The sequence below is a fragment of the Phaethon aethereus genome (assembly GCF_964289735.1).
Source record: "Phaethon aethereus genome assembly, chromosome: 21".
Lineage (NCBI taxonomy): Eukaryota > Metazoa > Chordata > Aves > Phaethontiformes > Phaethontidae > Phaethon > Phaethon aethereus.
Window position 1 is genome coordinate 1,753,510 of NC_138597.1, and position 17,526 is coordinate 1,771,035.

The 17,526-nt window shown below is 47.5% G+C and overlaps 1 protein-coding gene across 1 annotated transcript in view; it reads left to right on the plus strand.

Annotated features, from left to right (window-relative positions):
* Window positions 1–895: 895 nt before the first annotated feature.
* SPEN (spen family transcriptional repressor) overlaps window positions 896–17,526 on the plus strand; it is a 67,002-nt gene continuing 50,371 nt past the window's right edge. The window contains exon 1 of the mRNA XM_082009415.1: window positions 896–1,136. Within this exon, the coding sequence (XP_081865541.1) occupies window positions 1,054–1,136 (83 nt within the window). The 5' untranslated portion in view covers window positions 896–1,053. The remainder of the gene's footprint in view (window positions 1,137–17,526) is intronic.

Consider the following 17,526-nt stretch of genomic DNA (forward strand, 5'->3'; position numbering starts at 1 on the left):
TTTTAGTGCGGCTCCCCTGTATTTTTTGCAGTGCAGCCCCTTTATTTTCTTGCAATGCACCCCGGTTTTTTAATACAGCTCCCCTTTCTTTTTTGCATGGCACCCCCTCGTTTTGCAACACAACCCCGTTATTTTTTGCATAGCCCCCCCCCTTGATTTTTTTGCCATGCACCCCCTTTATTCTTTGCATAGCACCCCGTTTTTTGTAGCGCAGCCCGCTTTTTTCCCACCGCACCCTGTTTTTCTACAATGGAGCCCCTTTTTCTTCAGTGCACCCCTCATTTTGCGATGCGCCCCCTTTCTTCCTTGCCCAGCACCCCGGTTTTGCAGGGCAGCCCCCCCTTTATTTTTTGCAATGTAACCCCCTTACTGAGTTTCGCGCAGCCCCCCCCCCCCCCCCCCCCCGCCGCGCAGGCGCAGTCCCTCCGCGCCCCCGCGCGCCCCCTCCTCCCCTCCCGTCGCACGGGAGCGGGGCGTTGCGCGCCCGCGCTCCGCCTCCGCCGCCGGGGCCGCGGCGCGCGCCCCGGGGCGCAGTGCGCCTGCGCGGGGGCCCCCGTGTGGCGCTGCGAGAGGCGCGGGGACGGGAAGGGGCGGGGGGGGGGGGGAAGAGCGAGCGGAGCCGCCAGAGGAGCGGGAGCGCGGAGGGGGGGGGGTGGGGGGAGGAGGAGGAGGAGGCGGCGAGGGGGGGGCGCCGCGCTGCCGCTGACGGAGGAGGAGGAGGAAGCGGGAGCGAGCGAGCGAGGGCCGCGGCGGGGGGAGACAGGGAGGAAGAAAACCCGCGGCGGAGGGGGAGCCCGCCGCCCGCCAGCCGGCCCGCCAGCCAGGGGGCCCCCCCGGAGGGGATGGTGTCGTCCGCCGCCGCCGCCGCGGGGGGAGGCAGCCGGCGGCGCTGAGGGTGGCAGGGCCCCGCGGCGGAAGAGGCGGAGGGCGGCGCGGAGGAGGAGGCGGAGGAGGCGGCGGCGGGCGGCGAGCGGCGGCCGGCAGCGCTGCGCGGGGGCAGGCAGCGGCCGGGAGCCGGGGCAGGGGCGGCGGGCTCGCCCCGCGCCGCGCAGCATGGTCCGGGAAACCAGGCACCTCTGGGTGGGCAACTTGCCGGAGAACGTGCGTGAGGAGAAGATCATCGAGCACTTCAAGCGGTGAGTGGGGAGAGGGGAGAGGGGGGCGTCCGCCGGCCTCCGCCGGTCCTTCCCGCGCCTTCGGGCCGCGCTCCCCACCCTTCCCCCGGGGAGGCCCTTTCCGCGGCTCCCCCCTTCCCTCTGTTTGAAGGAAAAAAAAAAGAAAAAAACCCACCCCAAAACCGTGAAAAAAGGAAAGGGGGGAGGCGAGGAATGCGGAGGGACGGTGGCTGCCGCGGCCTGTGGAGAGGAGGAAGGAGGAGGAAAACAAAACCGCCGTGAGCCCCCCGCGCCATGGCGAGGCCCGTCCGCGCCGGGGCCTGCGGGCGAACCGGCCGCCGCGGGCAGAGCCAGGAGGATAATAACGACTAAAAATAAACCCCCGAAAGACGGAGGAGCGGCGTGTCGGAGCTGGGCTCTCTGCACGGAGTGGATTTCATGCCGAGGGGGGTGCGCGGTGTCTCGGAGGCAGCCAGGCCATCTTGCTTCTCCGTTGCTTTTTTTTTTTTTTTAATTACTCAACGTTTGGAGTTTTTATTTTTTCCTCCTTTTTTTTTTTTTCTCTGTTTTCCTCCCGTCTGGAGGCCCTGAGGATGCTGCGTGTCGTTCGTGTGTCCCCCCCCTCCTTCCCCGAGGTGCAGCTGCAAAAACGTGACTCTTAAAAATAATCGCACAAACCCACGAAGAAAACACCGGATCCCTCCACGCGGGAAGCGCTCTGGACTCCTTACAATATTGTGGGTTGGTTTTACCTTTTTTTTGTTGTTGCACAGATTAATCCTGCTCATAAGGAAGTAGTAGCTGTTTGCATGGTTCTATTTTTTTTTTTTTTCCCCCTCCTCCTTTCGTGTTTTCATGCGGGGAGGAGGCTTCTGCCCCGCCGCCTCAAGAAACACCTTTTTTCCTTGGGAAACGCACAAAGTTGATGCCCAGCACCCCACGCTGGAACCCTTTTTTTTTTTTTTTTCTTTTCATGGGGAGAAAAAAAAAGGTAACGACCCCAGGGTGGCTGCTCAAGTCGCGATTGTTTTAACCCTCGTAATAAAAAAAAAAAAAAAAGGATTTTCAAGCTTCCTTTAATCTTCAAGCGTTGGAAAATGACGGAGCGTCCTTAATAATGAGTCACCATGGGAAAAATAGATGCGGTGACACCGGGGGGGGGGGGGGGCAAAGAAGGTTTCCCCTGTCCCCTGATCGCCACCCGGTCCCTAAAATGGCGGCAGGGTCCCGGCTGGGGTGTGGGGGGGAACCGGGGTCACCCCGGGGGTCTCCTCCATCCTCCTGGCTTGACTTGCAGCAGCAAAACCCCATCTCGGCATCATCAGCGATCAGAAAATTGCTTTATTTTTAACGGAGCTTTACCTCTTTATTTTCTTCCGCCTCCGAGCCCAGAATCGTCGCTTCATCCATGCTGGTGCGGAGGATGCTGGTTCTGTGCTCCAGGTGGTTTGTCTTGTCTGTCGGTCCAGGTTACGTGACCCAGCGTTGTACAAAGGCAGGGTTTTTTGAAGAAAAAAAACCCGCTTTGGTGGTATTTGTTTAATTCCAGGCATATCTAGTTGAAGGAATAGGCACTCAGAAGTGGAAATTTGACATTCCTGGGTCTTAATTTGTCCAGTCCTCCTCCTTTTGTAAGATGTATTAAAGCAGGGAAAAAGTTGCTATGGTACTGTTGCTTAGAGATGGATGGGAAAAAATGGCAGGCGCTGAATTGTTAAATTACCTTTTTTTTTTTTTTGGGTCGTTTTTACCTTTGTGAGCTTTAATCGGAGGTTTGGGAAGGAGATTTGCAGCCAGGCAACCCCCCTCCTCTCATTTCTGCAATTTCTCGCTGTTTTCCAATGCTCTTTTTTTTTTTTTTTAACTGGGATTTGCGTGTTTGGGTGAGGCTGATCCTCCCGTGAGTAAACATGGTTAAAATACGCTTCAAAACATTTGGCTGTGGGTGCAAGTACTAAATGCACGGTGGGGGGAAATGACATGTTGCCTCTGTAGCCCTTTTGGGGATGTAAATACCTAAATATTTGTGGCCGTAAAAGGAGTACGGGGATATACGTTGAGCCGGCTTTCGGGCTGGATGTATAGGTGCTGTAGGTGGACAATGGAGCAAGGCTTCCTTTGTATGCTGGTGCTCGCCTGGGGGAAGGGATACGTTATACAAGGGTTGCGCGGCGTGGTGGGTATATCCATAGGGAGAGCGGCCGCCTGAGCTTGGAGGTGGGATGTGGAAGGCTCCCTCCTTGGAAGGGACAATTTAGTTGGGAGAGAAAGCGTTTTCAGATGGAGCTGGGCTTGGCAAAATCCAGTTCCCACCCATCCCCCAGCCTGAGAATAAGGTGAAGAGCATGCGGAGAGGCTGAGCCTTGTGAGCAGGAGGAAGAATTTGGGGAAATACTGCTTAAAATCTCAGTTCCGCAGGCTGAGGAGTAGTGTTGCCCCCAAAGCCTCTGCATAACCCACGGGAGTGTTTGTTTTTCCACTTTGCTTGGGAAATACTGTCATTTCCATATTAAAGCCTAGACGCAAGCGGTCTTGCTGTTGCACAGTCTCTGCTAGGGGCAAGTTTGAGAAACACCAACCATTTTGTTTCTAAAGAAACAAAAATTTAAGGAAAACTCCTAAAACTTAAAACCCGACAGACGTATTCAGTGTGAGAGGTTTGCTGCTTCCCACCCTCCCTTCAGTGACCCAGTTACTGTGGGAACCGTGCTTGGGTTTGCAGTCTCGCAAGTGATTCTTTTAAGGAAGGAATTCAGATGAAAGAGGCCTTTTGCAGAAAGTGTATTTCCCCCCCCTCCCCAAACGCTCTTGATACACCTTGTTTAGTGTGAATTGAAATAATGCTCTCTGCTTGCGAATTCTCTCAAATGAGACAATACTGAAGCTGGTCTCAAGAAGCTCTGGCTTACGTGAGCAGTGTTATTTTTTTCCTTGAAAGCCGTTTTTTTTTTTTTTTTAAATCTATTGCTATTAAAGGGCATTGCAAAAGAATGATTTTCTGTGTGTTTTAACAAGCTGAAGTTGTTACGGGCTTTCTGTGCTTCTATACAAACACTGCCTTTTTAAAAAAACTTCTTTCTAATGTGCTGTATATTTTATTTCAAATGGGTTACTAAGGCATTCCCGAATATGAAAGCAGTTGGTGCCAGGATTGGAGGTCCGCTCTTAGGATGGACTAAGCAGCCAATCTGTCTTAGGATGTGGGAGATGAGAGCTCGGCACTCAGGGAAGCGGAGGCAGCAATCATTTGGGTTCACCTAATTAATGCTGTCTTGACTAGCAGGAAAAAAAGTCATTCACCATCATTGAAACAGATGCTCGGCAGCTTGCAGAGCAAGGCAACTAAATATAGTAACAGTTGTCCCCAGCACAAGTGCTGGCCTTCCATATTTTTTTTTCCTCCCCCCTGCCCCCCCCGTGTTTTCTTCCAGTTATCTGAAAGAACATGGCTTTGTCCCTTTATTGGTATTTTAAAGGGCAAAGAGGAGTAAAAGCCTCTTAATTATGAACCATGTGACTTTGGTATGCCATCTCCTATGCTGTGGGAGAATTAAGTCATTCAGAGTGGCAGCCAAGGCCAGGAGAAGCCCCAGATTCCAGGGAACAAATGTGCTCCTTCAAAATCGGTAGAAATAAATTGCAGATCAGAGCACGCTCAGAGGAAAGAAGTAACTGTTAAGGATTTTTTTGGGGAAAATGGGCTTTGTCTGGCTTCAGCTTGTTCCCATTTCTGTTTTTGAGGAGATGCATGGGATGCCTTCTGGAGAAGTGGTTTGCATTTGAAACAACTGCTCTGAGGAGTTGCTCTGAAAAAAAACTGGCATAAGGGGGAGCGCATGTTTGTTTTCAATAACTTCTAGAAAACATTTGGTCAGTTTACAAGAAAATGTTTTGTGTTGATGGCGGGGAGTGTAAATTGAGCCTGGGAGCATGAAATCTCCCTGCTTTCTGCTCTCTGCGTCACCACTACAGACTAAGGTGGAGTAGAGGCATTTTGGTCAGCTCTTCTACGGATGGCGTGCGGGGCAGAGCAGTAGGATTGCCGCTGGCGTGCTGGATTTGAGCCCCAAGAAGCAAAACCTCTGTGTCTGCTTAGGATGATGGCTGCTGGGACAGCACCATTTCGGCGCCTCGTTCCCATGTCTGACACCAGCAGGACTTGCAGTGCCTTTCCGCAGGAACGGGCTCGAGTCGGAAGTAACAGTGCTCCGGTTTTTCTAGTAAAACTCTCAAATATGTTCCCAGGCTTTTATTGCTTAGAATCGAGTAATAGTTCTTGGATATCACTTAGGATGCGAACACCTCTCCAGAGGTATTTTTATTTTAGGAAAATCCAGAAGTAAGGCTACAGAATGAACTATTTCTGTTTTCTTTCTCGATTTGTATCATTTTTAAGCAATGGTGTTTTCATAGGTTAGGTACCAGCTTTTTTAGTTCAGAGCCTTTGAAGGGAGGGAGAAGGTAAAATTTATGCCCATGCTGAAGCGATGTCTAGAATATTGGGCAGTTTCAGGACTTGTTTGTGATGTGTGTTACAAATATCTCCAGCAAGGAAACCTTAGTTTTGCGGAATATAAAACCCAAGAAGATGATGGGAGGACATCTGGTTGAGGGATTAGGGCAAGGGGATTAAATTAATTGCCCAGAATCAGAAGGGAAAGAAAGGTGTGAAGACATGAGGCGAGTCCTGCCTCCTCGAGTCTCGGTCGGTTCCTAGCGAAAGTCGGCCTTGCGGTGGGTGTAGGCTCATCAGTCGGGTGGCTAACTGAGGAGATGGCGGTGCTGGTTTTGGCGGTGGCTTGCGGCTTTGTTTTCCCCTAGAACTCCTTTAATAATTCTGATCCTGGCGTAGATTCACGGCGTGCTGCAAAGCAGCACGGGCATCACCTCCGCGGTGTGCCGGGGGTGTTACTGAGCAGCGTTTGTCTGCAGCCGCCTACTTCTTCCCCCGAGACTGAGTCACGCGGCGGATGGCTCCTCAACAGTTTAAGATTCATGAATCTTCCGCCTGCTCCAGATTCTGCTCTTTGCATGCGCTTGAGGTGGCAGCTTGTTGACGCCACGCTGGCCGAGGAAATGCCTATATAATTATTTCAAAGAAACTTAATGAAAAGCCGCAAAGAGCATAGATTTGGACTAAGCTTCTATGAAATGTTTTTGTACGTTGAGCCCTTTTAGAAAGATAAGTTGATGCCACTTGGTTACAAAATTCTGTCGTCTGCTGAGCCTTTCTGGCATTGTTTCTTCTCTGAAGTCTCTTCAAAGGTCCTGGCTGTGTGTGTTTGTGACTTGATGAGAGCAGCTTCTGTTGTTGCTGAGAGCTGCTCCAAAGTGGCGTTGGCTTTTGGCATTTCTTGCCCTTAGTCTAAATTCCTTTGGTACAGTGTTAAAGTAATCCTAGTGCCCTTTCTCAGAGACTAGAAGGAAGCAGACTCGCGTGTCGAGAACTTAGTAGTTCCTGCGAGGCTTACGCAGGTATTAAATCCATTCATCAAGTTAGAAAGGGCTTAAATTTGTTTAGTGATAGCCTTGTTGACTGGTCTTTGGTTGTTGGTTTTTTTTTTTTTCTTCCCCTTGCTTTTCATAGGACAGAAAGTCATGCCAAGTTCTCCGGCAAATGACCTTATTGCTGTCTTAAGGTGTGGTGAAATTAGGTCCTTGTCTTTGCTGAGGGCAAAGTGGTGCTAGCTGGCTTTTCATAAAAAAAGGAAGTAAATATCCAAATGAATAGAAGGTGGGTTGCAGATTTTGGATGAGTTGGTGACTCAGATGAACCTGGGGCTCCTTGGGAGTTTTGTTTTCATGAGCTGATGTGTCGCAACTGCAGGCTGTCTTACTGTTGCAGTGGTTTCAGCTGTTGTCAGCTTGTGAAGAAGAGGAGGAGATGCCCTCTGCACATGAGGATGCACCTGAGAAATAACGAATATCAAACCAAGATCTTCTGAAGATGTTTGGAAAGGAGTAAAACTGAGGGTGACCCCTCTGGGATGGCTTTAGAGTATTAAAGGTTTTGGGAGAGTTGATGGCAACAAGGGTTTAAGCTGTTAAGCTGCTAGTAGGGTGGATACGTTCCGGTTTTGGTAGCTACCAAAAATAATCACTTGTGAGATGTTTTGCGTGTGTTTTTTATTAAGCTCAGTGAACTTGCTGAGGTCTGAGAACGCCCTGAAACCAAAGACTGCAAGGGCAAACATTCCTAAACAATGAACTGAGGAATAAACTAGAAAATATGATTACTCTCCATAATAAGATTTTGAGTTTAGCTGCATCTTCGGCATGCCGATTTAGAAATCTCGTGGGAGGAATATGAGCCTGAAGATGGAAAATTCACAGTGTACAACCAGCCTCGCGCCTTACCTTTGCATGAGTCTCTGTAGTGTTCTGAAGACCATTTGAACAGTTAATGAAAATCAGACCAAAGCTGCGTTTTTTTGGTTGCCCAAGCTAACGAGCCAGAAGTGTTTGCCACCCCATGTGTGTTAGGGTCGCGCAGGAGGTTTGGCCTTTCTGTCCTCCTGGTGAGTAATGGCAGCTCTGGTCTCCCCGAGTCTCAAAAAACCATCTCCAACGCTCTTCTGCAGTAATATATTAAGATGCGAGGACGACTTCAGTGCGATGAATAAAACACAGCAACTGCTTTGGTTTCTGCATTTCCATAGTTATTGTTTAACCTGCTAACACTCTGTAATCGTCCCATGCAATCTGTAAAATCCTGCAGTGTGAAGATAACATCCTTTAATAAAAGAATAAACATTGTTACAGACTTTTCATAAATATACCAGGATATATTCCAGAGCCTACTGCAATCTGATCGGCTAACAGGATAGATGGAATATGAAGGCAGCATCTCTGAATTTGGTTGAAGCAACATCCTTCTCAGGACAGATTTTTTTTTTTTTTTTTGGAAGTGTGTCCTGTAGCATTGCAGGCTGGCTCTGTGCTGTAGTTTGTATATTCGTGCCTTGTCCAAGGTCCAAGTGTTCGTGGTGACTTGGGTGAGAATGCAGCAGCAATCAGATGTGAAAGGAACATCAATTTTCCGCTCAGACAAACTAATCATGGGAGAAGAGCAGCAGTCTGTCTTAATGACTGGTTTCTGTTTAAAGACCCAGGCATCCTTTAAGAACAAAAGGGAGCTTTTTTGCTTCCTTTCTCTTCCCCTTTTTAATTAAGCTTAGCAAGTTAAAATTGAAAGCACTTTTTTTTTTTTTTTAAAGCACGCTTAGATCTGAAGCGTGAGCTTCCAAATCTGCTCATAATGCCCTGGATGTGCTCTCATCTCAACACTGCAAAGCCAGAGAAGTCCAAACGTTTCTGGAAGGAGCATGAGTATATGACCTGTGCCGCTGTCTGTTGGATGCCGGTGGCTCTCTCTACAGATGGAGACACAGCTAACTTGTGTGTGTGTTCCTCTTGGGTATCCCTCTATCCAAAGAGAAGAGCTTGCATGTCTTTTGTTATCCCCTGATGTGGTAGGAAATCAGAGCTGGGTTCAAACCAAGTTCTTGTCATGAAGATGATCAGGTACCCAATGAAAGCTGGGCTTGAAATGATCTTTTAGCTTGATAAAAAAGTACTGCCAGATTGTAAAATTTTTGTGTGTGGGTTTTTTGTTTGGTGTTTTTTTTTTTTTTTTTAAAGCAAGTGGTGAATCACCTTCAGTTTTTCTCCAGGTACCAAACTAAGCCAGTTGTATTTTCTGTCGATGGGATTCATTGAGAATAAATTAGTGTCCCTGTCACAGGTTTCACCAACTGCGGTGTACGTGTCTTTGGTGAGATGCTCGCCGCTTCCGCGCGGCACAAAGCACCGAGCTGTGGTCCATCTGCTCTTGCCGCTGGTGTGAATACCTCCCGTCCTCATTAATGGTGACGGCTGCCAAAAAGCGCATAGAGGCTTATTTAAATGTTCTCTCTTTAGGCTCTCTGTGGCAGCTGTGGGTGACCTGTTAATAGTTAATAGGGCAAAATAAGAAAAATAAATTGCCAAGTTGTATGTTTAAAGTAGGCGTCTTTGGAGGAAAAAGTCTTCCGGTCTCAATAGCATCCTAACTGTGAGGAGAATAAAAGCTCAGGATGGGTAAGTATCTCCCTTGTATGTGTAATCAACATCTGGTTTAATTTCAGGGGATCTGTGCTTGTACATGTGAGACACTGCTCTTGCAAAGCCAGCTAAATACGCATCTAGACAGCTCGTGATCTGCACAGTAACCTCATTGTAATCAAAGTTTAAATAAACCTTTGGTCTTTTTCTTCACTCTCTAAAACAACTTGTTGGAAGTATTAGTAGCAGAGACGCTTTGCCACGTTTGAAAAATAAAAACGGTTTCAATGCTGATCATGTAGATGATACGCTGGTTGCGGGTACGGTGAGATATGCTGGTTTTTGGCAACAGCTGAGCTCAGGAAGTATCTCTTCCTCTGCATCCATTCAGAGATTGCCTGTGCTGGCAATTCATGCTCTTGCCTAGCTCGTGTCAGCCTAATTTTTGAAAACAAGCATTTAAAGGTGAAGCTGATCACTGAAATAGCATAAAATTGGGAAGCAGCTTTCCTGGCGGTTGCGGTGATGTACCCGGTTGTGTTGCTGATGGTGCAGTGTGTCTGGCTGTATCCTTAAACCGCAGGAGGAGCCTTGTTGATCTGGTAGCACCCGTGCACCTCGAGATAAGCACCTGCTGAATTCCTTGGTATAGTAAGGCTTCCTTTAGATCAGCTTGTAAAAACCAAGGTGAGAAACCTCACCCGTCATTGCGATGAAGTTCAAGCTAGTCTGTTTTCAGCTTGGCTTTGCAAAACCTTAACTTTGAGTTGCATCAGAAGAAAAGCCATTAAAATTTGGCTGGCTAAGGATCTCAGTTGCGGGAAGTTTTAAGCTCTTGCCTATGGAGAAAGCGCCTAGAGCGCAGGTAGTCACTGCAGACAAAACACCTGAGTGTGTGCCTGGCTCTTACCGGGCGCTTGTCAGCGGGGAATATTAGTTTCCTTGGGCTGACACCTGGCTCACGCCGAGTATTGCACTGCCAGTTGGTTTAGTCACAGGAGCAAGCACTTTCTCCGAGGGGATGGTAGCGGTGAGTCACGAACCAGCGAAGTAACATTCGCGCATCTGTATTTGGGTGACTGGCTGGCCAGCTTAAATACAGGGCTTTGGAGGAGACTGGACTGGCTGGGAACTGACTTTATTTTTCAGGGCGATGAGACTTTTTTCTGTCTTCGGTTTCAAGATCATAACCTTGTAGGAGTAGGTGAGCTCTCAGGGTTGCGACTTGGATATGGCCATGAGTCCTTGGATCAGAAATGAAATTCAAGTTGTCCAAACCTATTGGCTGAATTGAAGGCGGCTACTTGTTCAATACTGAGTTGTGGTTCGAGAGGGAAGAGCGATCGAGTCACTTGGGATGGTCTAAGAGGCTGCAGACAAACTTACTTTCTTCTGGAAAATGTACAAAACCTTGGAGAAGAGGTTATAAAGTTTGTGTTTCACTTGAGGAGTATGAACCAGTGAGCACCAAGACTTAATGAAGCCTTCAGATGATACATATTTAAAGTACTCTGCAGCATGGCAGGGAGACCATAATGTTATGACTCTGCATTTTCCTCCATCTGCTGCCGAATACATGCAAAGCAGGGCTTGGAGAAGCAAAACTGGGATGGGGAATTACCCTTTCATGTAAGAATGAAAAACTTGATTAATCAAGAGATTCCCCTGCAGTTGCGACGCAGCGTGTTCTTAAAATCGAATCCAAACAAATCCTAAAATCAGTCACACAAAAGAACAGGCTTGAGCAATTCCTGTGCAGAAGGCATTTAACGTAGCCTATCACCACTGGTATTTTTGAAGCAAATCTGCAGATTATGCTTTAAGCTGGAAGAAAAAATGCCCTGGAGATGGAATTCGGCGGCTCTGCGTCTAGCATGTAGTAACGTGATACCGCGCATCTGTGTAGGTTGGAGGATAAAGAATCACGGTGCATCGTACTTGATACAACACAGCTGAACACGCAGAGTTTCTACAAATTTTTGTAACCTCTTTGGGCTTCTATGAATAGTCGTATTTATTCTGATCTGCTTTGAAAGCAAGACTGATGTGATCTTGCCATGCATCTGTATCTTCCCTAATCAATTTTGAACCCGTTAGCCAGTTTCAGCTATACTTCAGGGCGAAGGGGGTACCCACGGTCTCAGAGATACGACGTTCCTTTGAGTTTTCTGAAAACAAGCGGTTTTAATAGAGGAGAGAGACCTGATTAGTGGCCCCATGGAGAGAAAAGCTGCAGCAAGAGTGCAACCCTTATTAGACATTAAAGAATCCACATGGGAGAGAGGTGTTCCTGACCGTGGGAAAAGCTGCAGTGGGAACTGGCAGTTATTGGACGCCAGAGAATTCGACCTCAAGACATGCATCCATAAGAAATGAGTCTTCATTATTTCTGCTCACAAAGCCACTTTGATTTCTTTTTTTTTTTTTTAATATGTATATACCAATAAGCCCTGCCACGGATGCTTGCATGCTTCTCCGTAATTGTACAGAAATGACAGCTAGGCAAAGTTCCTTAATAACAGAGCTTCTGCCTCTTTTCTGGCTGGCTGAGGTGGCACTGCGAACAAGGAACCTGTATCATTCGGCTACATCTACGCCCCTTTAACTTGGTAATTTTGCGTGAAGCCCTTCATTACAGTTTGGTCAAGATTTGCCTTCTGACTGCAGCCTGCGGACGGGCTGATGCAATGCTGGGTTCGCCTGACGTTGCAGGCAAGCGGAACTGCTGACTTGGGCGAGGATATTAAGTGCCGCCCAGCTAGATGTTGCTGAGGTCAAGCTGAGGCTTTTTTTTGATTCGTGCTGCTTCACGTAATCCCGGTGTCCAGAGCATGGATTCATCTCCCCCTCTGTTGTCTTCGTCGGGTCAAAATGTTGCTAGGACTCCTTTTGAGTGCTGTTTTGTGTTGTGCGGGTGTTGCAGTGGAACTGATCTGTATCTCAAGGAACGAGTGTATCTATATTTGAGTTTCACCTGCTGTGTGTGTGCTAGAACGGCTTATCTGTGACAAATTTTTTTGTAGTGGGGGCTGCAGAAAAATATCATGCTCTGTTGGCTATGGGAAGTAGTTGTACCAACAGTAGCAACCGTGAATAAATGGTTTTAAATACTCTGTTTCTTCCCTCTCTGGTGGTACATAATAATTTCATTTGTATATTAATACCTCAGCAGCATTCAAATGGTGACTTTGCAATAAAGACGTAAATAAAATGTCTTAATTAGACACAAAGTAAGAGTGATTCCTTAAAATGGAGCATTCAGCTAAGCTGTAAAGCAAGAAGCGAGCGCTTATTTCAGCACAGAGTTATCTCCCGGACTATCTGATATGTCAAGCATGTTGCTTTTTAACAGAGGTATCAGAAGTATCAGTGAATGTGCCTATGCTAGCTTTTTAATTTCCTACTTTGTCATCTCTTAGGGAGGGATTACGAGTGTAGACAAAGCCCTAGCTGTTTGCAGTGCGTGGCAGGAACACGTGCTGTATCTCATTAACAAAACCCCCATTTGTAGTCAGAGTCGGGAGATTTCCTGTTGAAGGGAGCTGTGAAGTCTCAAAGTAGTCTGGGTTCGAGTAATTTGGGTGGTGGGGCAGGAGGGGAGAGCGAGGAGCATCATGTTGAGGTTTCACCCCAGTCATGTAAGCTGAGCTCTATAACCCAGTTGATGGTTTCTGGTCCTGAATTTTGAGGTTTCCCTGAAGATCTTGATTGCTAGGAGGAAAGCTGCTGAGAATGCCCTGAAGAACATTGTTTTTTCTCCCCCCAAGGTCGCAGAGTCAATAAAGATCACTCTTAAACAGGTTTTAAAGCATCTCAGATTGCAATCTAGAAAATTATGGGAGCTCGGTAATTAGGGCATGTTTCTGAATCATTTGCTGTCACAAGGTCTTTTCTCAGTATGGCTTGAAAACCAGTGCTCCCTGTGATACGAGGAGCTCTTATTTTGCCTGGCTTTGGGAAGGTAAAGGTTTTCAAAGCCTTACATCGTGTAGATTTATTGCTTGCTGACGAGCTTTCCTACTCCTGATCATCCAGAACACTATCCCGGCCGCTCACGATGGCTTATCGTTATGGAAACAGCAATTTTGTGCCGAGAAAGGTAGAATTAGAGAGGCATTTAATTTGTTTTATTTTTAGCCATCTTTAGCACGATGTAGCAGCTGAAGATAAGGAAAGCCAATACCATACATTGAATCCTCCTCTAGAGGCTGCTGGAAGTGCTCCATACGTTGCTGGCAGCCTTTGTGCTGGTACCCCCGTCCGTCCCAGTGGGCTTTGTCACTTAAACCTATTTCTTCAGAAAACTGGGAGAAGATCACATGTTTGGAGGAGTGTTACAAAATGGTGCTGTCAGGCTCTTCGAAGGGGCGTGTACCTGTCTGTGGATAAATATTCACAGTATTTTCACCACAATCTTGAATAGCCAGTTTTCAATTTTCAAGATAAACTGAAATGCGTGCACGTCGACGTGAGGGATTTCTGGTCTCCTGAGCCTTCTGGCGTGCCAGCTCCGTGCAGAGCGCGGTCTTGCTGCCCTTGGGAACGAAGGCTACTGCCTTCAGCTGGCTTTGGATGGAGCCCTCAGTACCGAGATGTCGCATCGAGTTGTTCGCAGTAAATACTGCTTCTGGTCTCCCTTAAGCGCAGCTGCTAGCGAAGGCTGGCGGTCGTGTGTACGTTGCCATATTTGTCGTTAAGCATTTGAGATATTGTTTTGACGAATTCCCCGGAGTTGAGTGACAGTGCTACAAAGACAAGCGATCGTGGCTCATCAGAGGACGGTTCCCCGCGTTTGCTAAAGTTGATTTTAAGTGTAGTTTTCCAGTACTCTGGAATTCTGCGTGTTGTTTCTGTCAAGATACGTTTCAATGCACTTGTGTTGTTTTCATCTCAGCCCTGTGCACACATTTCTTTATGGTCTGTCTTTGGTTTTGCTGTCTGTTAGAGATCAGTACTCTATTTATGGTAAGATCCAAACCTGATGATGCAGTCTGTGCATTTTTGAGTACTTTTTGTTTAAATTCCTTTATTCTTCTGTATCTGTAAGCTTTCAAGTCTTCATGATAGGCACACGATGATACTTGACCAGAGATTTTGAACTGATATTTGGCACTACTTGAAGCGGAGTGCAGTTCCAAAGACGTGTGCCGCTTAGGTCTGAAAGCGGTGAAAGACTGTCTCGTAACAGTCTTGATATGAAATTCCCTTTCTGGAAAAAAATACTTAGAAGCACATAAATATTTTTCGTGGCAAGTTAAATTTCTGGCTATAATGAATATGAAGCATGGAACAGGGTGGTATGTAATTTTCTTAGGCCAAGCATGTTAATAACTGTTCTATGGTGTATTTTATTTATTACAGTAATGCCCTCGTTGTGATCAATTACAGTGCCTTATTCTTTGCAGATGCCTGTGTAAAGACCCAAGTCCCTTTGCCTTACAAGCTTTTACAGTGACGAATATTTAACGCCGCTTTTGGTGGTGGTAGGGGAGGGAGGTGCTCCCTGAGCAGTTCATGTCCTGAGTTGGGGGTACGGGAATGCTCCACCTGACTCGGAGTAGGAATTCTTCAGGATAGCTGCCACCACGGTTTGGTGTCTTGCTGCTGGTAAGACTGCAGCGCCGTTGGTTTTGCTGCTCTTCTGGCGTGTTATTTTCTATATTACACGGATGGGAAGTAGATGCATGTACTGTTGCGGTGGGCTAAGTTCTTGGACGGTAAAATGGATGTCCATGGTGGCAGAAGACCCCAGAACTGATGATAAGGGAGTTAAACAGACTTCAGCAGGCTAAGAACCTCTACGGAGTTGGCGATGGCAACCTCCTGTACTGTAGCGTTAGTATTTGTGCATCTTGCATTTCCCTGTATCTGGAGCAGATCTGCTTTGTGCAGGGGGAAATGCAGGACTAGAGTAGCCCCTAGTATGGGGCATTTGGGCCGATTAGGAGAATAAGGAGAAGAGACGTAGACATCTGGAGAAGTATTATTTCAGGTCACGTTATTTTGTTATGAAATAACAACAAAGCAAAAGGAATGCGATTGGCCAAGAAAAGCTTCAAGCTGTGCGAACGTTTTACTGAATAATGCAGGCTGGGGCTTGCATGGGTTGTATAATAACGGAGGAGGAAGGAGTTTAAGCGTGGCACGGAAAAATCATCCATGCTTTTCAGATGGCTAAAGATACCTGGCTTTAGTCAAAGTGAATCCAAGTGAATCCAAAATATTCAGATGTCCTGCTGTATCAGGATGTCTTGTCAAATCATGCTCTTAACGAGCAGCGCAGAAACACGCACAAAAAACTCCAGTGTTATTTTTGATCTTCTAACGTGTCTTGCATTTAGTAGTATCTGGAGCATAGCGTTGTCCTGGCTTCTAAATAAAAATATGGTGAAGTTTTTCTGACCTGCAGAATTCTGCAGTACTGAAAACGGTTGGGTCTTCACAAGCTTGGGGGGAGCTCAACTTGAGAAATAGGGAGGTAATATGATTTAAAGTGGGGTTCAGTTTAACTTCAAAAGCACAAATCCCTGATTTCGACCTACCTTTTCCTATCGTGTGTATATCATCCTGTAAAGATCCTCATCAGTTTATAAAATACTGCAGCTAACTGTAACATTTGCTTACTAAAAAAGTACTATTTGCTTACTAAACATTTACCTGCTGGCTCTCTCTTAGTCCATCCTTTGTTTAAAATGCTTTTTCTTGGGAATAGCAGAGACTGTGCAGAAAAATGAAGGTTTGGAGTAAGCACCCGAGATGAAATGGTTAATTAGAAACGGAAAGGCGAGGGTGCCCAAGGTGCAGATGCCCCTGTGCAGGGAAAGCTGTGGGCTGAGGGATGACTTTGGCCATGTCTGGGTGACACGTCTCCCCCAGGGAGGAGGAACCAGCCCGGCCTTGTATTGGCGGAGGCTGCGTTTCCCAACCCGGCCGCACTGTCTGCCGGTACAGGAGGAAGAGCTGGGGAGGAGGAAGGGCTGGAGAGCGAGAGAAACATGCTGAGCAGCCATGCCAAGAGCCCAGAGACATTTCAGCTGCATGATTATAGAGGTGCTTTGATCTACAGTGAATAAACCGATAATGCTTAAATTATGAATTCCTTTTCTTTGTCTGAAAAGCTGGATTAGTGTGGCTTTGTTCGAGCACTGATTATCGAGCAACTTTTTTTTTTTTTCCTGAGAGGGCCGCTAGATCTTTGTTTACAGCTGGGTGCTGCGATCGTGCTGTGCTGGTGGAGGGGCTCGGTGACATAGCAGCTCTTGCGCATCTTCATCTCCTCTGCTTCTGGTTGAACTGTAAACCCCTCTGAAAATACAGCCTCGGCTGCCTTCGTTACAGTATGGAGCTAATGATTAATCGGCATGCGTTGCAGACGGGAAGAGGCACTAAAAAGCCTTGTTTTCGTTAGGGTCTGCGGATTCGGAGCTGAGCGAACACGCCTCTTTGCTTTCTGTTTGGTCTGCCAGCGATTGTGAAACGCGGCCTTCTTGGAAAAGGCTGACGCGCAGGTAGCAAGATACCAGGCGAAGGCTCTGCGAACGTTACCAAAGGTCGCGGCAATGCCTCCCCTTGTCTTTTGTCCTCTCTTCCCAGCCCTCGGGATCCGGACAAAGGTTGCTCCTCGGGAGCGAGATAGCCTCCATCTTGCTGTAACGTGCGATCCGCGTAACAAAACGCGGCGTTATCGCCGCCTCTCCTCCCCCGGCCCTCCAGAAAGTATTGGTGTGTTTTTTTTTTTTTCTTCCCTCCCTTGTAATGTATTATTCTGCTGCAGTAAACCCGTCTGGTGATGCAGCACTGCAGATCTCCCTTCCTTTCCCCTCGATGCGGTCCACCTCCCGGCAGCATCTGCCAAGACGGGAGCAGCTCGGAGAGACGCCAACGGGTGGGGCTGGGTCGGATCACATCACTAGACAGATTAATCTTCACGGTGGGGGACCGAAGGATGTGTGTAATCACAGGACCACGTTGGGGCACGGAAAATGCAAACCTTCCTCTTCCAGCAGCTGTCCTTGAATACTCAGGGCTCTCTCCTTCTCGGTTTTCTTTCATCCCCCCTTATGCTGCCTTTCTCCTCCCCTCGTCTGCCTCCCTTGCTTTCAGCAAAGACGATTGTCACAGATTATCCTCAGGGCTCGTCAAGGGTACGGTGCAGGACACCAAAGCGCGGCATATATTTATGTATCTGGATAACGGACGGATTAAGACCTGCTGTCTCTGAGTGGGATGATTTAGGACCGTGGCTGCAGTGGAATACAGTAGTAGCCTCCCCCATCCATTTCTGATTTAGGGGGGGGGAAAAAAAAAAGTCTTAATTAATGGCAACCAAAGTACACTTTTCCCAATACAAAAATTAAGCTCTGGCTGC